Raw genomic sequence first — 20,652 nt, forward strand, 5'->3', positions numbered from 1 at the left:
GTCACGGCACTGTGTGCCCAGAGACGAGGCTCCTCAGCTGGCAGAGCGCGAGAGACAAAGAGCCCTCATCTCCTGGAGGCTGCTGGAGCTCCGGGGGCCGGCGCGGCTCTCTTGCAGCTAAGGTTAGAGCGGAGAGGAGGAGTTCGGGGGGGGGGGGGGGTTGGATGATACGAGTTGCATGTTTACACACACACACACACACACACACACACACACACACAGCCAACTGAGCAACCAGTCTTCAGGGCTCCCCAGGACCAGTGTTTTGACAGCCAAGGAGAGACGATCGTCATTGAACAGACTAGTGATACCTGCATGGTTAGAAGCTGGAGGGGGGTGGGGGTATGGGGGGGGGGGTTTACTGGACACACACACACACACACACACACACTCAGACACACACACACACACACACACACGCACACGTCTTAGAGCAAGGTCGATGTCATCACAATGGATTAATGTCTGAGGAGCTGCGGGGAGAGAGCAGCGGAACTGGCTACACTTACCGCTCTGTCAGAGCGAGGCAGCGGCAGCGAGAGGAGGAGGACGAGGTGGAGGAGGAGGAGGAGGAGGAGGAGGAGGAGGGGACGCAGAGTTAACAGCGATTGAGGGACCGCGGGCCGTTCAGGAGTCGCTGTAAACGCTGCACGACACTCACGGGTTGTTGGGGGTTTTTTCTTTTTTCATCCGAAAGCCGTTACACAAAAATTCCCCAGTGAAGATATTTTCTAACAATTACACACGTCGCTAGTCTGTCAACGAACTCCCCGCAATATATATAATATATACTGTACATACACTAGCAGTCAGAAGTTTGGAGACACCTTCTCGTGCAATTTTTTTTGTTGTGTTTATCTTACTACATCCTACAACTTTCTCCACTGCAGACAGATACTGAAGACAACAAATATATGAGCAAGATATCTGTCATCTGTCATCATGCAGCAAAGTGTCAACGTGTCAAATAACTAAACTAACTAAATATGCTTTTTATGAAAGGTGTCTATTTTGAAGAATTTAAATATAAAACATTATTTTACACTTCCATTGTTTCCTCCATAATTCCGTGTGTGTTCATGCATAGTTTTGATGCCTTCAGTGAGAAACTGCAGTGTCAATAGTCACGAGAATGAAAGAAAAGGCATTCAGTTCATAGGGTGTGTCCAAACCACTGACTGCTGGTGTATATTTACATACTGTATGTTATTGCTTGATAAAAACGTGCCGCTCAGGCCCTTTGTGATGTCGACCATCATCACTGAAACCTCACTAGAGCCTCTTGTGTGTTGGCGGCGGCGGCGGCGGCACCGCCAGCCAGGGGTTAATGCCTTCCTCTGCCTAGCGACACATCGGGAGCCCCCTTGTATTTTTCATCCCTTTTTCAAACAGGTGGAAGCTCACAACTGAGCCTGGACACCTGCGCTGAATCTCTGGAGTGCAGGAAGAAAAATTAAAAACCGATTTATTTTTTTTTTGGAAGCAGTGTGAACCGACCAGGACATGGATTGGATTAACGCGCTACTTCACGCCTCAGGCTAAAGAGATGAGGTGACCTAAAACAAAAAGTGTGAAGGGAAAAAATGATGCAGAGAAACTACCTGTTAGAACTACAAGAGCTTTATCTTCTTATCGCAGCGCAGATGTGGTGCTGGCCAACGTCTGTTCCCCACAGAGACGGAAAGGTTGATATCTACGTTAGACTTTGAGAAAATGCGTCTTTTGTGTTGTGCGCACGTGACAGATAAAATAAAGCGAGCGGAGAAAAAGCTCATCGAAAGAGCAAACTTTCTTTGGGTCGATGCAACAATGCAGCGTGTTTCACCTCTCTGGCCCTTGTTCTTCCCTTTCCCTTCCCTTCCACCGTCAAGTTCCCCCCTCCAGCGCTTTGTTTCTTAATCGCGGTCCATCTCCTCTCTCGCGGGGGCCATAAGGAACTTTCTCTCTTCTCCTCTTCGACAGACTTCCTCTAAAAAACCTCAGCGACGCTCATTGTTGAAGGAGGAAGTGGAGGCTACGCAGGTGGGAAGTAAGGAGGCATCGGTTCGGGAGGTTCCAAGACTCTGCATGCATGCGTGCGTGTGTGTGTGCGCGTGTGTGTGTGTGTGTGTGTGTGTGTGTGTGTGTGTGTGTGTGTGTGTGTGTGTCTCAGGAGTTGGGGAGGTTATTCTATTTAAAAAAAAACTAAAATAAAATAAAACTATTTCAAATGATAGAAATTCAGAAAAATATAGGATAATGATGCCAAACTGATGATGAGCTTTATATCTCTTGACTGGAAAGACTTTAAAAGAGCAAAAAAAAAAAAAGGAAGTGGAAATTTATCTCACGTCTCATCGTCCTGTGGTTAAGCAGGTAAGGACACACACAAAAAAAGTGTGCGTGAGCAAACAAAGAGCGCAGCGTCGCGGCTCACAATAACTGACTTGTGCAGTCGCAGGGGAAGAACGCAGTGAATTTCCCTTTTTTCCACCGAGCGACAGCAGGCTTCCCTTTTTTCACACGTGTCAACAATTGCCATTAACAGCCACAATTAGACCGTGTCCAACTTTGTGTTCGCCCGCCCGCTTGTTTTTGCTTATTGAAGAGAAACAGGCACGCACGCACGCACACACACACACGTAAATATCACATGTTTATGAGTAACTGGCGACAAAAGTAAATAAACAGACGGGCGGGGGGGGGATGGATTAATACCCCGCCCCAGGATTTTCCAAGTCCACTCCCGTGTTATTTGGGTGTGAATGTCAGCGTTTTAATAACATGTTTCCCTCCTTCAAACACACACACGCAGGCACACACACACACACACACACACATACACACACACACACAAGCACACGGTCTCAGCAGACCCCCTGCTAGCTTTCTGGCAAACAGTCATAAATCTGTCATCAGGAATGAAGCCATCACTCGACTGACCCTGTCTGGATAAACAGCAATACATAACAAGGGCAGGATAGACACACACACACACACCCTAACCTCTATCTGTGTGTGTTTTCAAGCACACATACACACGCACGGTAAACACAGGTACGTCAATGGATTAGATGTAGTGTAGCTTCCAGTCATACTAAGCAAAATAAATAAATAAATAAAACCCAAACAAACAAAAAAACAACACTTTTTTTTTCTTTTTTTTTTTACTGACAACAACTATCAGTAAGAACCTCCAAAAACAAGACAAACACGAAAAAGCTGTCAGCGGATCGAGAAGGGTCGTCAACTGATGCGATGGCATGAATCGCGCTCAAGCACAGCGTGACACTCCCCCTGCTGGTGGCCAGTCAGTATGACAGCCGCTGATCCAGCAGGGATCAGCGGCTGGTGAAACTGAATAGAGAGCGTTTCAACACGCAGCCCGAGCCGTTCACGTTCCTCTCCCTGTTCAACAGCATTAGAAAACCCTGGATTTTCCCTCTTCCAAGTTAGCCTACAATGATGTCTCACATCAATGTTGTGTTGTGAGTTATTTTGTTATCGGTGAAACTGTGAGAGCGACTATTTTCTATTGTTGTTTGACTGTCTCCTATATCTGTTCTTTTTTTTGTTAGTTGTCTTAAACTGGATTAAATTTTTTTTTTTTTTTTAAATACAGTTCTCATAAGGTCGGCTTAATAACATCCAAGTCGATCATTCATTTTGGAACATCTGTTGAGAAAACAAATATATATATATATATATTTATTTTTTTAGGAGTTTCGTCATCAAATTTCTGAGTTTTATTTTATTTCTTCTTCATAAACCAGATCGGTTAGCATGGAGGACGCTTAAACCTAATTTGTTGCTCCAGAATAAAAAAAGTAAAATTTGATTACGATTAAATTCTGACAAATAAAACACTGTTTGAAAGCGTGACTACGTGTGTCTCTATTCTGCGCTTGCATTTTATGCAACATCATGCACAAAGCTCCTCTTACACTGAGCTTTGCTCCTTTATCTTTAGGTCAGTCGCTGTGAGCCTCCATGTGCTTCTATTTCCATTAGTGGGCTGAGACAAGCTGTTGCTTAGCATGCGGACGGAAGGGGGGCGGGTGGGGGGGCAAAAAGGAACACTTTGGATATTAGATGGAGCATTTGTTGCTTTCAGATTTATTACAACAGTGGCATACTGTGTGTTCTAGCCACAAGGATTTGATTTAAATCTGAAGTGACCTTCGCGGCTCAAGAGCGAGGATGAGTGCCGGCGATACGATGGAGGGAGGCGGGAGGCTGGACAGGTGTGAAGATCAGTCCGCCGCTATCTCGGGGCGAGTCCAGTGGCCCTCAGTTAACGATTCAAGATCCGTTAAACACGTCCGACTGGAGCCGAGAGCAGCTCCACGCTCAAATCATTGATTTATTGGACCACGCATCTGCTTGTTAATCTCCTCTACGTACATGCGAGTCCCTCACACACACACACACACACACACACACACACACACACACACACACACACACACACACACACACACACACACACACACACAGTGAGTGCTAAGTGGGTCCGCGGTGCTGTAGTGTAGCAGCAGTGTGTTTTCGGCAGCTTGTAAACAGCATGCCAAAGCTGCCACAAGCACGCTGAGGGGGCAATACGCTGGGCTTGACACGCAATGTTGCGCAACAGCACCCTCTAGAGGACAATGGAAAAACTGCCACTATATTAAAAAAAAAAAAAAAAACTTTGGGAGATTATCCTCACGTATTTAACCACACTTTTTTTTTTTTTTTTAGTTTTATTTTACAATTTGTGTTCTTTTTCCTCCTGATTACTGTGTTTACATTTGGCCTTTTTCACAAAAGGCCGAAAAAATGCTGGGATCTATTTGGTTTAGAGAGTTCAGAGGAAGCAGTGTTTGTGTGTTTTTACAGTAGAGAGCAGTGTGTCAACTTGCATTATTCATGCGTGGACGTGTGAAGGGGGCCTACTTATGGCCCGGCGTGCCTGCACAGAATTAACCCTACAGGAAGCCCATAAAACACACACACACACACACACACACACACACACACACACACACACACGAAACAACGTCCCTCCTCCCGACTCGTGATTGGATGGAGGGTCTCACCTGGTGCACAGTACATGTTGGCCAGCGCCTCCTTGTCACAGCACTCCTCCACGTCGCTCCAGCTGCAGAAGTAGGTGAGCTGAACGTGACCTGAGTGAGGAGATGAGCAGAGATTTGACGCTTGAGATTGATTACTTTAAAACGCTGTGATTTCTTATAGAGTCTCCAGAAAAACGCCACCAGTGAAAGTTGAGATCATTTCTGCTCTCTCCGCGCCGCCACACACCCTCCGTTGGAGCCTTTGGAGCCCACCGGCTTTCTGTGATTACTCCTGTTTAGCGCCCATCCCCCCCCGTCCCCCCTCCCCACAGTTAACGCTATCATTAGAACTAATGGTGTCATTAGGTAGCCGCGGCTATTAGCCCAGGCTAGTCAGACTGATGCAGCACACTACGCCGCTGATGACCCCTTTAAAAACAATAATTACCACGAGGGAGACGAAAACAGCCACTCAGCCAATTAGACGCTTTGTTGATGACAAGGCGGGGGAGAGATTTCTGTGCGACCACGAAAGAGGAAGTCAAGGGGAGGGGGGGGGGGGGGGGTGGAATCTGTGACCTCCCTCCTGTGAAACACTTTCAGTTCGCTGGAATTGGGATTAGTTCTACAGATCCTGATTAGATGAAATGGGGGAAGTTTTTAAGTTTCATACGGAAGAAACAAAAATTTGGGGTTTCCCAGAAACTAAATTTAGTACTGACAGAGTCAACTGGATTTTATTAGGTCCTCATATGAAACTAGAAACTAGTTTTATATTTTAGATGATCTACAATAGCCAGTTATACAGTATATAACATCACGTATTTAGGTATTTATTTATTTATTTTTGCCATATTAATCCACACATCTTGGTCATATATTTGGTGTCTTCAGTATGTATGTACAATGTAGAAAGTAGTCAAGATAAGGAAGAAACAGGTCTGTCCAAACTGTTGACTGGTTGTGTATATACACATAGTTTTTTTTTTAGCCCCGGTGAGACATTCAGTCTTAAACCCATCGCCCTGGTTGCTGCTCAGGGCTTAACAGGAACTTGCATCGTCGCAGAAAAACAACAAGGTCTCACCTTGGTGGTCCAGCAGGATGTTGTTGGGGTTCAGGTCCCGGCAGATCACGCCCTCCCTGTGCAGCGCGTCCAGGGCGGCCACCAGCTCGGCCGCCCAGCACCGCACAAACTCCTCGGGGAGACGAACCAGCGAGGCGGCCAGCGACAGCTCGTCCAGCTCGGCAAACAGCCGCGACACTCGCTTATCGAACTCGCTGCTGCTGCCGAGATCTGGTAGAGCCTCGGGTTCCTCGGTCCTCCTGGTTCCGGGGGCGGAGTCTGCGCCCGCACTGGCCTCGGGTTCCTCCTGGCCGAGCACCTCCATCGCGGGGGGGTCGAGAGGAAGTTCGTGATTCTGTCCGCCGGCGTGAGGCGCTCTGTCCGAGGCCTCTTCGCCGAGCGCCAGGCTGTCGTCGTCCCACTGGGAGTTGAAGGGAGAGGAGGACGCCACGCTGGTGTCGCAGGCGGCAGACGCCACGCCAAGGGAGGACATCTCCTGCTCCAGCTCCAGCTCCTGGTCCTGCTCCAGCTCCTCCTGCAGCTCCTCCTGCAGCTCCTCCTCTGGCTGGCTGTGCAGCTGCAGAACGTCAGGCTGCAACAACTTCTGAGGAGACGCCGCCGCCGCCGCTGCATCGGCGCTGCTGGACGCCTCCAGCTGGTCCCGGATGGCCCCGCCCACCGCCGGCAGGTTGACCAGCAGGTCCGGAGGCGGCCCCTCGTCCTCGCCGACAGCCTCGCTGAAGGAGATGACCGGCACCGACTCGTTGGAGGCCTTGTCGCTGCAGTCCAGGCCCCACAGCTCCAAGATGCGGATCTCCTGAGGCTGGAGCTCCGCGAGGAGACTCCCCCCGGTGGCCGAGGAGGAGAAGACGGGCGGCTGCTTCCCGGAGGAGTCCAGGCACGTGGCCTCGCTGGCGCTGTCCTTGCTGTCGATGCGGAAGAACTCCATGGGCGTGTGCTTGGACTGGTCCAGGGACAGAGGGGCGGCGGCGGTGGGGGAGGCGGGGGAGGGGAGAGGGCTGAAGACCTCGTACTGGTCCTGAGCCGCGGTCCCGCCGTGCTGCTCGCCGCCGGGGTTGGGCCCGCTCCTGTTGGACGACTCGGCGAAGGAGAGTTCCTGAGAGCTGACGGGCGACGAGAGGCTGTCGTTGCTGAGGAGCGAGCGGCTGCGCGAGGAGACCGCGGGGACCTCCAGGGACAGGACGTCCTGCTCGCTTCTCTCCTCCCCGTCCTCCACCGCCTCCTCCTCCAGCGCATCCGGCTCCACCTTGTCCTGCTCGTACTCGTTGCACAGCGTCAGGTAGCTGTTGGTGCACTCCTCCTCCGACGTCGCCACCGAGTCACAGCGGCCTCCGCTCTGGGGCACCAGGCCGGGGGGGAAGACGTTTTCCCGGCGGGACGTCCCGGCGTTCTCGTCCTCCTTCCGCAGCGCCGGGGAAGAGTCCAAGGCGGCGGCGGAGGCGGAGGCGGGGGCCGGACCCGAGCCGGAGCTGGCGGAACCAGGATCCAGCCGTAGCGGAGCGTTGTGAGGGGAGTGGACGGCCGCCGTGTGGCTCTTCTGGATGAAAGGAATGTCGAAGCTGTCGTCCGGGCTGGAAGTACGCAGATACTTTCCAATGTGGGACCACAGCTTCCCTCCTGCAGACGGAAAGACAGTTGAGGAAAGATGGAAAGCGAATGACAATTTTTCTCTCACAAATTTTACCCCACGTTTTACTTTGCAAATTCTGGTAGAAACTAAAATTTCCATTAGTAGTTACTCTATAGTTCTTTTGCAAGAGGCTGTAAACAGAGGGCTAAACACGTTAATTTGTACATTTTTTCTGTTCATTTTGAAAGGATCTACAGAGCTTTAGAACAATTAATTGTGTGCTAACTCCAGGTTGAAAATTCTTTTTTTTTTTTGAAAAGAAATTAGTAGATTATGGGACAATTCACAATTAATTGATGTGAGATCAGAAAAAAAACCTAAACCAAGGACACCCAGTCAGAGAAAACAAAGTGGTATTGTGTCACTCACGCTGCTGAAAATCGAAGCACCTCATTCGGCGAAATGGGGTTTTAGAGGAAAAGTTTAAAGGTTCACAGCGGCGGCAGTTTGACTTTTCCGTGTCTTACGGCGACACGAGCGCACGCAAGCGGTCTGTGGCTTTAGCAAAAGTGGAGGTCAGCATCTGCTGCATGTGATGAGAATGGATCGGGAGGACAAAATAATGATAATGGCGGCGCAGGGCAGCCTTATGGCTTAGAAGAGAAAAAAAAAAAAAAAAACTTCCACATGCTGTTTGGTCCAAAGTCACCTGATCACTGCCTCCCTCCGCCCTCCTGTCTGTCTGTCTGTCTGTCTGTCTGTCTGTCTGTCCTCACATGACTGATCCGCTGCTAACAGCATTGTGCAGAAGGAATAAGGAAAAACCAGGGCCAGTCTGAATCGCGCAACAAAGAAGAAATAACTATCGTGAAAGTGGCTTTATCCGATGATGCCGAACAGCAACACGCAGTGCTGTCCACTAATACTGGAGCACGGCGGTGATGTAGTGCGCCAGATTGAACAGGTTACAGGGCATTAAAAGAAATTTGGCTCTATTTCATCGGACGCACTCACCCACACACGAACTACATGCGCGCACAGATCAGAGCCGGCGAGCGGAGGGGTGGGGAGGGGCGTAAGGAGGCCCAGGTGTTAGCATAGCTAATGAAGCACGGTGCCAGCTGCTAGTCAGAATAATGACCTGTGACACACACCCATCTCCATCAAACATCTGTCTGGAGCAAGGTCAGAGAGGAAGGGGAGGAGGCGGAGGAAGGATGAGGGCGGACGAGCCGACGCGCGGGCCTCACCTTCGGCGTACTGCAGCAGGAGGAAGACCGTGTCCTCGGAGACCACAAACTTCTTCAGCTGCACCATGTGGGGCACGGCGTGAGGCATGACGGTCCTCCCGAGCCGCCCGCAATCGCTGCTCTTCCTCAGACCCTGTGATTGGACGAGGAGGAGGAGGAGGAGGAGGAGAAGGTGAGCAGACTCGGAACTCGACTGATTAAAACGGAGCGCGAGGAGGAGGAGGATGCAAGCAGAGGAAGTGAACAGTTGCGTGTGTGTGTGTGTGTGTGTGTGTGTGCGTGTGTGTGTGCGTGTAGAATTAGCAGGACAAACAAGGCAGAGGAGAAAGCTCCCATTAAGAGGTGGCGTATCTGCCCCGTGGCAACGCAAAGTCACTGGATTCATCAAGCCACACACAGCGCGTGACTTTAAGCAGGCCACACAAATCTATCAGCGCCGCGCACAAAGTTCACATTGGCCCACTAGAGTGTGTGTGTGTGTGTGTGTGTGTGTAGTCATCTGTGCGTTGGCATCTGGCACACGTCTCACACCTGAGAGCAGAGGAGCTGACAGGGACAGGCCCATTAGAATCAATTACAGCGGTCACACACAGGGGCCTCCTGGCACACTTCACACTCATAGGCAGGACAACCAGGGTGCACACACACACACACACACACACACACACACACACACACACACACACACACACACACACACACACACACACACACACACACACACACGCCACTTACTTTGACGATGAACGTCTCTTGTGTTATCTTGTCCATGACCAGAAGAACCTGTGATGGAAGATTGCCATTAATTGCAAGGTATAAACACTCGGCGCAGTCTGGAGTGATGTGGTGGCCGTGTCCTCCACAGCCGTGTGAGTGTGTGTGTGTGTGTGTTTTTTTTTTAATGACAGGGTCGGGCCTCTCTCGTCGCGAGGGTCACCCCAAGATAGATATAGGCCTCGAAATTATACATTGGGAACTGCATCAGCACCTGCTGTGACTCTTGAAAATGACCAAAAGCAATGACTCGCAGACTCGTGATGGCCTAAATGAGTTTGAACACTTTTCTTTACAACCCAATTTTCTTTTTCTTCCACCAACCCAAACTCCTTTTTGCCCAAAGACAAATAAAAGAAATAGTCTGATTTAATTAATCACTTAAAAATGATTTAGTTATTATTCATTTTTAATATTTGTATTTTATTAAATGATTACGAATACGACAAAAGAACGATGATAATAATTAAACTAATACTATCAATAATACTACCAATAATTACTTTGTCAGTGAACGTGCACTCAGACAGCCAGTAGAGACTGGGCTAAATGTGCCATCTTCTGGAGGTTTTAATTATCCACTTTTCTCTGCTTGCATAAATGTCACAAAATGTTTTCTTCCGATACGAAAGTCCACTCACAGCGTTTAGCGAAACAGTTGAAATTTTCAGCATGTGTTCCTTGTCTAACACGTCCCTCTGTTGCCAAGCAGCATCTCTTAATGGACACAATAATTCCTAGCGTTTTTTTGTTTTTTTTGCACAAACATCCTCCTTTCCTTCACTTCCCTTTCCTCCCTCCTTAACATCTTCATTTCCTCCACCTCTCCCTCCATCCCTCCCTCTCTCTCTCTGACTCTGACATCTCCATTCCTCTTCCGCTACCTCGCCGTCTCGGGGGAAAGCTTTGAGCATATGTGCGCGAGCCGGTGTGCGTTTGTGCGAGTGAGTGAGAGAGAGCGAGAGAGAGAGAGAGAGAGAGAGAGAGAGAGATAGTGTGTGTGTGTGTGTGTGTGTGTGTGTGTGTGTGTGTGTGTGTGTGCGTGCGTGCGTGCGTGTGCTCGCTCGTCTGTTCCGCGGGTGCCATTCTCTTCATGTGACCCTGGTGGGGACCAAACAGGTGCAGGCTAAATGGATATGAATGGAGCTGTGAGTAAACAGAGTGCACGGTGCTAGCCAGGGCGCTAATATAATTAAGATACAAACATCAGGGAAGGGGGGGGGGCAGGCGGTGCAGGGGAGGGGAGGGAGGTTTGGGTTGAGGAGAGGGGGCAGTAGGGTGAGGAGCTCTCTCCATCTGTCCCCTCTGTCCCCCATTAGATGTGAAAGCAGGAAAGAGGAGACGGAGGGGAAACAGGAGTTTGGGATTGAAACCGCCGTTTTCCCCCGTCGGCGCCGCTCGAATTCGGCAACGGGAATCAGGAGGCGGCCTGTATGTACCCCGGCAGAGTAACACGTGTTGGTGTTGTGTCAACATTTTCCTTGGGGTTTTGTGGGTGCGCGCGATGAGCATCATTGGTTCGCTGTTGTGTGTCGCTCCCCGAGCCGCTTGCCAACTCATTTCATGGCTGAGTGGCAAAGTCGCTTCGACGGCAGCTGGTTGAGGCGACCGGCAACCCAAACTGACCTTGTGGTCGTCATAACCGACGCTAAAACATACACACACTCAGCCTTTAACATCGCCGCCCCCTCAATCTATTACGCTTTATGGCCTCGGATAAAAGACATGGGCGAAGGAGGGAAGGACACCAGGAGGGGAGAAATCTGAAGACGGAGGGGGACTGCGCTTGTCAGAGACCATTTCACTTGGAAATTTGCTCTTTCATGAACTACAGATAGTCATTCGAAATGATATATAAATGAATCATTACACGAATTGGATGAAAAATATGTGTCTGCAAGCAGCAAGAAGTGTCACAGGACACACTGACCTTATCTATGACCCCCAACACTCGGTAGGACCTCAGCTCCTCAGACGGACTCTGCTGGCCTCCTCTGCTGGTGGATGAGCAGCACTGCGCCCCCAAAGCCTTTGCAGGACAACAAAAGTCAAATATGAAACATGAAAAGAGTTACTACTGTACTAATTAATTATAGTATACAACTATATTTCATGGTATCATAGTAAATTTGATTCTGATTTGTTTGTTTCAAATTGTCACGTTGAAACACAAAGGAAAGAATTTGCATTTGCTGGGAGATTTTGCCATGTTTATTTTGTGCCTTCAGCCTAAAACACTGCAGTCCGGTGGAAGCTCGAAAAGTCTAGAATTTTGCACCGCTGAGTGTAAGGAGGTTGCAGTTTACGGGACATTTTCGCTTCGCTCACCACCGTCTGCGTTGACCCTTGACCCATGTTGTCTTTCAAATGACGGCTGGATATCTGCTCTGCGCGCATCAGATACTCGGCCGTCCTCTTCTTCACAGCCTCTCGTCGTGTGGGACTGGGCTCACCTGGAATAAAGGCCGTCTGGGGTTATTGTTCTGGTTACAGTAAAGCATTGCAGCTATCAGCTGGCGCGAGCTGTGATGTCCATCCTCACCTTGCACTCCTTGAAGCAGCAAGTCCACCACGCTGCGGTAGCAGGTGAAAGCGGCCTGGAAGTCCTGCTCCTTCTCCTTCTGCACGGCTGAGCTGATGAGCTCGCTGGCTCGGTCCAAGTAGTCTGGCTTCACTTCCTTCGGGTTGCCGCTGCTGACTTTCCTCAGGCTGCCAGGGAAGAGCAGCGAGCGCCCTGGCCAGCTGACCTCTGGGTTGGGGGTTGAAGAGGCAGGCGGCGGGGCAGGCGACAGCGTGCGGCGATCGTGCAGGGAAGGCAAACGAGGGCTGCTGCTGCTGCTGAGGCTTGTGGCTCCCCCGTGTGGCTGCTTTGGGGAGGCGCAGCCTGAAGCCATGCCATCGTCCAGCCCAGCCAGCGAGTCCGTGTCCACAGGCAGAGAGGTCAGGTCACTGTCACTGGACGGGCCTGACGAGAGTTTAAAAATGTTAAATGTTAGATTCATTTCTTATCACTATTGAGTCTTTACGAGTCTGTTTCTTAAAATTCACCTCCATAGTCGGATGTGACGGTCAAATCTTCTGCACCACTGATGTCTCGCTGAACTAAGAAACGGTGCAAATATTTTTGAGCAACGGCAATCAATTCTGACATTAATGTTGAATGCAGAAGGGAAGGAATGTATCCATGAGGAGGAATTATTGAGCATAACACTACCGTCAGAGCTGCAGTCCGATAAACTGTCTGCCAGGAAGTCAGAGAGGGACTCAGCAGGTCCAATCAGCTCAGAGCCGTCGTGGACGTCACCTCCCTTGATAAAAATCAAAGGTAAAACTCTATTTATAGTCTTCCTCCGAGTGTGTTTTGTGTCTCTGAAAATGTGCCGGCATACCTTGAAGAAGTCTTGAATGTGCTGACTACCGTAGAGAGCAGGGATGTTGGCCGAGAACTGCAGCAGATCCTCTGAGCACTGTCTCCTTTCTTCTATCACCGAGTCGTCAAAGCGGCCTGTGTATCCACACGAGAACAGAATGAAAAACAAGCAAAAACAAAGGTGCCGGGGCTCCTTTCTCGGCAAGTCAATGTTGAAATGCCCCCTAGTGTAGAAACAAGAAAATAACATCTGTCTTCTGTTCTCAGCATAAAAGCTTCATAAAACAAATATTGAAAGCCGAAAGAAACAAGGATTTTCAAGAGCAATAGTGCTCATTGGTTGCATAATAACGTAACTGAAGACACGTTCAAATCAGAAGACAAAATTACAAAGTTCAGCACCAAGTCTGATGGAATCATTAAAAACACAAGTATTTCTCAACAGTACAACAATCAGTCAAATAAATGCAAACACAGGGAACACAGGGAACTTACCAAAGACTTTGGCCCTGGCAAAGGGAGGAAACAGCTCCGACTGGCTGCACACATTCTTGTGCAGCTGCAAGAGGTTTTGATGAAGTCTCCTGAAATCGCTGTACCTCTTCCACGCTATTATCTACACAGGGAGAGAAGAGGCGATCTCTTTGAAATAAAATCCTCAGCATTCATAAGTTGGAACTCTTTGATGATAAAGTAGAAAAATACAGTTTCCATAAAAAAAAAAAAAAAACATATATTGCATAATAAATGAGAAAACATCCTCACTTTGGAATTCAAGTGCAGCTATCTGAGTCGCTTAGTTGTGGATTAAAAGTTACTGCCCTGAACTGAAGCACTGCTTATAACAGATAAGAGCTGCGTGTTTCTCTCAGTCATAGACAAGCATGCAGTAATTGACATCACGCCTTCTGCATTAGCAAAGGGGCTCAAGCAAAATGGGAGAGAACTTGCATAGTTTTAACATTGCTAAGTTGTCGTTAAACGCTGTTTATTTTAAATTGTTAACTGCAAACTACTGTTTCCATGAAACAGAGCAGATTTTTATTTCCTTACAGGATAATATTCAGAAAATGTTACAACACGGAGTAAATACACAACGCTTAGACTAATAACTGCTGTACGCAGTCTTACTGACCTCTTGGACATCTTCTGGGTTCTTCCTGGAGATTATCTGTGCAAATGAAGGACAGGCAAACCAAAGTCAACATCAGAAAATACCATCAAAGGGAAGAAAAAATAACCAAAGCTTCTGTCTGCACAATCCAGCAAAACAATCTTAGATGGTGGACACAAGTCTCCACTCTCCCGCCTCTGAACAATGAGGGCCTTGTGTGGCAAATGACAAACGGGTGGGAAAACGAGACATCACCAACATTCAAAAACAAGCCGGGCAGAAGACAGGGGGGGGGCTGTCCTTAGTTTACAGAGCGGTGAGTGTGCCGTCACTCCTGCTCACTTCCAAGACAGGTGTGTGTGTCTGCTAGTGTAGTAGTCAAGACCGCACCAACCGAGACCAAGACATTATCAGGACTAGAAAGTGTCGAGACCAAGACTTTATGTATCAAAGAAAAATAACAACAAAACAAAAATATTTTCTGTTCATATCGTGTCGTTGTAGTATTGGCTGAGTTTTGACTGGTCTTCATCAAAAAAAATCCCGAGTCTGTCTAGTCCAAGACGAGACCGAGACCCTTAAAAAGTGGTCTTGAGACCTGTCTTGAGACCAAGACCAATCTCGAGTATTACAACAGTGGCGGAATGACAGCACATGACAACACACCTGCTGTTTCTTTAGGAGCGTCCCGCCTGTCTGTCAGTGGCAGCTTGCTGGGAAAGTGGCTCGACTACATTTCTCCTTTCGTTTGAATTGCTCAGCTTGTTGTTGTTGTTGTTGTTGTTGTTGTTGTTGTAAACGAACACTATTCCAGAATTTGTAAGGCTATTATGCCCCTCTTTTTTTCTCTATGGAAACAAACCAGTGTGTGCTTCAATAAACTAGCATGTTAGCCTTGTGTCGATTTACATTGAGTTTCAAGTGGAACTAAATCAGTCAGGCTGCTGCTGCTGCTGCTGCTCCAACATTAATAGCCAGACAAGACCCCCTGGTTATCTGAATGCATGCGTAAACTATCGTTTAAGCCGCGGGACAAGCTGTCACGAGTGCCAGCAAACCGCTCGCCTCAATATAGTAACGTTACTTGTGTATGCACCATCGCTTGGTGGGCTACAGCAGCTAAGCTACCTAGCACAAGCTTCGCTAGCCACCCATTCTGTTCCCCCATCCCCCGGATTTACGTACCCGTGCGGTGACTTTGTACACAGTGTAGCCTTTCTGATGCTTCTTAGGGTCCGTGACAGTGTAAAAGCGAGCGAGCTCTCCTCTGTCCCGCTGCGATATCATTCTGATAGTGACAACATTGCCAAGATGAAGTGTCAGCTGGCTAGCCCGTACACATTCATTTCCTGGCAACTGTCAAGTGAGCAAGCTAAGCGAGCGCTCCCCCGTGCGGAAGTAAGGTGCAACTACGAGAGACAGACGTTTTGGAAAACACACAGGGCCATTTAATAAGATTTTATTAGTCTGACACTGATTTATTCATTCACCAAAAAAAACGTGTACATTAACAGTGGAAAGTACAGTAAAAAAAAAAAAAAAAAAAAATGATGCTATGGTATGATTGCTATTTAAGAGCAAAGAGGTGTGAAAATTTTCAGTGTAGTATTTTGTCGGTCTTTGTCATTAAATTTAGCAGAGTAAACCTTGAAACATCACAAAGGAGTGCATGTATTTCTAACTAAATGTCTTTAGAGAACAAGAGAGAACACAGTATTATGATTTTAATGATTCAGTATAGCCTACATGCCTGCAACCTGGAAAAGAAAGAGTATGATTCCCACTGCATTTACAATCCAGGAAACACGCAACGCGACTGAGGCACTTGTATTCTGACATGTGACGGCCGGCGTCTTCATCATGTTCCGGACTGTGCCATTTTGATAGGATGCAAACTTATGCTGTAATAGAGAAATTATAACATCCTTAATGAAAGCATCTTAAATAGGTTTTGTATTTTTAATCATTTGATTTTGACGTTGGACACAAGTAGGAATCTGTTTTACCAACATACCAATTTATCTATGAGGTACTCTGACCACTAACATTAATCAAGAATTTATACTTAATTTAAATAAATATTTGTCAAGACAAATTGCTTCACATGAACAAAGAGGAGTCTTAATTTAAAAAAAAAAAAAAAAAAATTAAAACACAAAAGCTACTCCAGCTGCTACTTACATTATCAGTAGACACCACCTGAATTTGTGGTATTGACTTCAACAAACCCTCATAAGCCGCAATGTCATCCTGGTCAGGCATCGAGGATCCTTCAGACGCTCTGCCAAAAGCAATTGAAAACTCCATAAAGGAAGCGTGTTCAGTCTTTACTGCTTCTTTACAGACGACTCAGATTCTTACTTATAACTCGCATCCACCGACGGATGCGTCGTGTTTGGGTGGCTGATACATGAGCCAATCGGGATTTCAGGGTAGTAGAGGAGGAAGGCCAGGCACATCTCGTCAGTGGATGCTAAGCCCATCTGGAGAAAGATGAAGACGATAAAGTGGAGTCAGCGAGACCGTGACATTCTAGAAAAAGGCGTCTAAGCTGCTGTTTTCTTTTCATCCACGGTAGCTTTGTAAGAACAACAACAACGAGTGGTGTCTTTAACTATGATTAGCGTGCTTTGCTGACAGGAAGTATCGAGTTGGCCTTTTTGCCGTGCAAGTGCACTCAGCACTGACCTTAGTAACGCTTGTGCGGCTGCTTGTGTTGTAGGTGCATTCTACTGCGATCTCGTCACCCTGAAATCACACAGCGATTTTTGCAAAGACAGCACTGATAATTGTGTCTTATGAAAGGCTCAAACAAATAACAACCAGACAGATGAGCATGGTGGTGTTGTGGTTTATATTTTTGCCTTACCTCCTTGATGGTCTTAATGTTCCCCAAACTCACAATTTCCTGCAGCTCAAATTTGTAGTTATCGTTCAGTCCCAGGAAGTCAATCTGTTTTCCACCTCTGCAACAAAGTAATAATGGCACGATCATATTTTTTAATCAATATAATAATTTTGTATATAAATTTTTTTTTAAAATTATATTATTATATTTAATAGATCAATTTAATGCTTCAAAAGTCATCTGTGGCTGTGTCTTGGTGTAATGTTTGACATTTTTATGAAAACCACATTTGATCAACTGCGTCAACAATGGGAAATTATTATATTCATTACCGGTAGTGGCCAACTCTGACTTGGCTCCCAGTCAAGTGTGTGTGCAACAGGACGGCAAACACATGAAGGTCCGGCAGAGGATTTAAAAGCTAAGAGGTAGAAAGTAAAGTATTATTACAACCACAGGCGTCTGGGCAAAGAAGAAGAAGAAGAAAAAAAAAAAACAGCAGTGAGAAGTTTTAAACCTGGTCTCTGTCCTGGACTGACCTGAGAAAAAAGAGAAGTGTTGCACACTCCATAGGTGTGAAACTGCGGAGCTTTTGGAGGGATGCTGTAATCGAGATGACCAAGAGGCACTAAACCTGTGGTCAAGATGCCCACATCGAGCTGCCCTGGTTGGACAGGCCTGTAGTAAAGTCTCAGTCCAGAGCTGTCAGTCCTACCTTTGGTGTGGAAAGACATTCATTCAAGAAATACAGTTTTAAAAGAAATGATTATGCTTGTTTGCTTTGCATGTTTTTTTTTGCAAATCATATTTTATGACTTTGGTTCACCAGTTTCCATCTTGACATTATTGTAGTGGATCTCCAGCCTGTAATGTGTATGGCTGTCATCCCCTCCAACAGGAATGCCCACGTTCTCAGGAAGCTGGAATAGCTGCGGATCCAGGGTTTAAAGGGACGATCGACACGCAAAGGCAACAACGATGATGCACATTACACAAAAGGAACTAAACAAAAACAGTAACATGACCCACACTCCTCAAAAAAAAACGGCCTTTGTCTCACCCCTCCCCCTAGTCCCCATCCAGCCACCACACTGTAGCACGCGTCGCCGACGTCGCCCATGTAGCACGGCTTGTCGTACACTTGGGTCACAAAGGAGGGGCAGCGGTAGAGCAGCATGTGGTGGACGAGGTCGGCGTGCTCGATCACCGGCTCAAACTGAAAGAAAAAGAAAGAAAAAGGCTTGAAGGTCCAGCAGGACTTAAAATGAACTTGTGCTGATGATGACTTTTACCATGTACACATGATGCTTTGTGTCTAAGGCCGGCAACTTCATGACCTTGCAGTGGTAGTAGGTGTGACTGGCGGGGACAGTGATCTGCAAAAACAAGAAGAACATTGATCATGTTTGTCTGATTCATTTTCTATCCGCTCATCCATCCATCCCAGATTCACTCGCCGTGAACTATTTGAAATCATTCTTACGTTGTGCACCGTGGCGTTGAGAAATTTCAGGTGGCTGTGGCTGCTCCTGGGTCTGTGGTTCAGCAGGTTGACCTCCTTTGTGCCTCTGCGGACCCCGTGGTAGCTGATTTTATCGGTTAACCCGTAGGCATAGATCAGCTTAATGGCCTGCGCCTGCCAAAGAAAAAATATGCAATTAGGGAGATTTTTTTTTTCTGAAAGTGACTCTAATCATGTTCTGAAATGTAAAAAGAAAAATGTGTTAATTAGAGGGTTTTCGGTATCATGCTTTTTGCAGTTGTTGACCAGCACATCACGTCCTAGGACATCTAGGATTACACTCAATTCAGTGCAAAAGCAGAATCCCGCGGGCCTGCTTCAGGTTCTGCCTATTGTTTGCATATGTGAGAGACCAGGAATATTTGTGTCAACGCAACAATGGAGCCAAGAACCTGTGTTTTATAATGAAAGGAGGCGGGAAACACGAGCTCGGCAGAGAATTCACAACGGCGACGCACAATGGCAGAGATTATTGATTTGAGGACCCAGAGTTAAATGTGAGTCTTTAAGAAAAAACATAAAAAAGACTCTGACTATTTGAATTTGTTCTATATTTTTCAACTGATGAGCTTGAGGATTTGGGGAGCTTACTGTGATATGGAAGTCTTGCTCATCACACGACTGGATGGCCCTCTGAAAAGTCATGGTGGTTTGTCCATCGTTTTCATTTAGCGAGAGGAGAGTGTAGCTCTGCTGCTGGTCCACCAGAGGCATGGTTTTCCCCGTGGCGTGATAGTCCTGAGTGAAAAATAACAACAAACATGTTTGGGAGCAGTGAATAAAGCCAGATATTTGCCTTTAATATTATCTTTTTGCAAATGCAACACACAAAAAAAAAAAATCTTACTGCAAAGTATGTTCCACTGGAGTTGAGCCCCCCCATGACCATATCCGACCCCTGCATGCCCCCGTTGGGGCTGAAGCCGAAGCCCACCCAGCCGGTGGTGTTGACCACCAGCTGGAACGTGATGTTCCCCTGGAGGTCGTCGAAGCCCCACTTCAGGCACACCAGATCCTCCTGGTCCAGGTACTCCATGAAGGGCAGGCCCGGGTCCGACGACCCCCTGGCCGCCCTGGTGCCGAGGCTGAGCAGCACGGCGAGGAGAGGCAGCGGCAAGTGCATGGCGCAGTGGTCTGTGAAGTCTGGGACGGCCTGAGACCTGAGCCCACTCGCCAGGATCAGGTTCTATCTCCAGCCCCTCCCTCTCTTTGCGACCCCTCCTTCAAGCGCACCTGTGGTGCTAAATGAGAGGATGCCAGGTGAAAATGCACAGTCATTGCAGGCCGTCATTGCCAAGGAAATCACTCTCACTGCATGCCAGGTTTTGCTCTGCACAGGATTGTTTCCTATTCATTCTTCTTTGTTCTCTGTGCTTTACTAGCATTTTTTTTTTTAACAGTTCAAACTTGCTACCTGCCACCACCTGATGTGCATGTGGACAGGTACGCTGCTGAGTTTTTCTCTCCCTGTACCCCACTGATATCAACCTGTTCCACCGGTTCCTGTGAGAGCCCTGCTGGCCTCAGGTGTTTGATATGTGAGCAGGTGGCAGTGACGAAGCAGGAATGAAAGATCACCTCACCGCTCCCCTTCTCTTTCTGTCTCATCTTTTTTATACGCATTATCAAAAATGTCTTGTCTAGTATCATCACCACCGGCACCTTTAACAACAGAAATCCCATTCACTCTTTATTCTCTATGTACTGACCAGCATTACAGAGGATTGGGCTTATTTGCCTCAATTAATTCAGGCAAGTCAGCCTAAAAATTCAAGTCAACATACTTCAATAATAAAGTACTTTCGGGGCTTTTTCCACCTAACAGAACTGTGTTTGCAGTTAAGGACATCTTCCTCAGTAACTCTGTGTTGGGTAACAAGGACCAGGGACCTGAGTAAAAAGGTCTTTGGGATTATTTTCCTTTACTTGCCCATGATTTCTTCAAAGACCTTGCTGTTTGAGTCAGAAAAAAAAAACATGTTTTTTTCCTCCCTATCTTGTTGTACTTTAAATCAGGAGCTCCAAGAAGAAACTCAAAAACTTAAATCACTCACTGTTTGCTCGTTACACAGCACAAGTGC

General features: G+C 47.5%; 2 protein-coding genes across 2 annotated transcripts in view; both read right to left on the minus strand.

Moving 5' to 3' along the window:
• The window catches only part of rps6kc1 (ribosomal protein S6 kinase polypeptide 1), a 21,075-nt gene extending 5,516 nt beyond the window's left edge, over positions 1-15,559 (minus strand). Inside the window, exons 1-13 of the mRNA XM_076049576.1 lie at positions 15,387-15,559; positions 14,223-14,258; positions 13,583-13,703; positions 13,107-13,222; positions 12,932-13,025; positions 12,766-12,819; positions 12,260-12,682; positions 12,046-12,170; positions 11,648-11,746; positions 9,679-9,726; positions 8,944-9,076; positions 6,124-7,740; positions 5,058-5,147 (exon numbers count right to left, since the gene is read on the minus strand). Coding sequence (XP_075905691.1) covers positions 5,058-5,147; positions 6,124-7,740; positions 8,944-9,076; positions 9,679-9,726; positions 11,648-11,746; positions 12,046-12,170; positions 12,260-12,682; positions 12,766-12,819; positions 12,932-13,025; positions 13,107-13,222; positions 13,583-13,703; positions 14,223-14,258; positions 15,387-15,488 — 3,058 coding nt within the window. The 5' untranslated portion in view covers positions 15,489-15,559. The remainder of the gene's footprint in view (positions 1-5,057; positions 5,148-6,123; positions 7,741-8,943; positions 9,077-9,678; positions 9,727-11,647; positions 11,747-12,045; positions 12,171-12,259; positions 12,683-12,765; positions 12,820-12,931; positions 13,026-13,106; positions 13,223-13,582; positions 13,704-14,222; positions 14,259-15,386) is intronic.
• An 86-nt stretch (positions 15,560-15,645) lies between these two features.
• moxd1l (monooxygenase, DBH-like 1, like) lies at positions 15,646-19,791 on the minus strand. The gene is made up of 13 exons (XM_076049578.1): positions 19,419-19,791; positions 19,163-19,309; positions 18,533-18,685; positions 18,342-18,425; positions 18,110-18,265; positions 17,876-17,978; positions 17,589-17,764; positions 17,382-17,470; positions 17,071-17,167; positions 16,890-16,949; positions 16,563-16,684; positions 16,383-16,482; positions 15,646-16,102 (listed from the first exon to the last, which is right to left on the minus strand). Exons 1-13 carry the CDS (start codon positions 19,692-19,694, stop codon positions 15,944-15,946), a joined length of 1,722 nt encoding a protein of 573 aa, XP_075905693.1. The 5' UTR covers positions 19,695-19,791; the 3' UTR covers positions 15,646-15,943.
• Between the last annotated feature and the right edge of the window lie 861 nt (positions 19,792-20,652).

Source organism: Nelusetta ayraudi, unplaced genomic scaffold (genome assembly GCF_046127955.1).
Source record: "Nelusetta ayraudi isolate G7.1 ecotype Tasmania unplaced genomic scaffold, CSIRO-AGI_Nayr_v1 ptg000118l, whole genome shotgun sequence".
Classification (NCBI taxonomy): domain Eukaryota; kingdom Metazoa; phylum Chordata; class Actinopteri; order Tetraodontiformes; family Monacanthidae; genus Nelusetta; species Nelusetta ayraudi.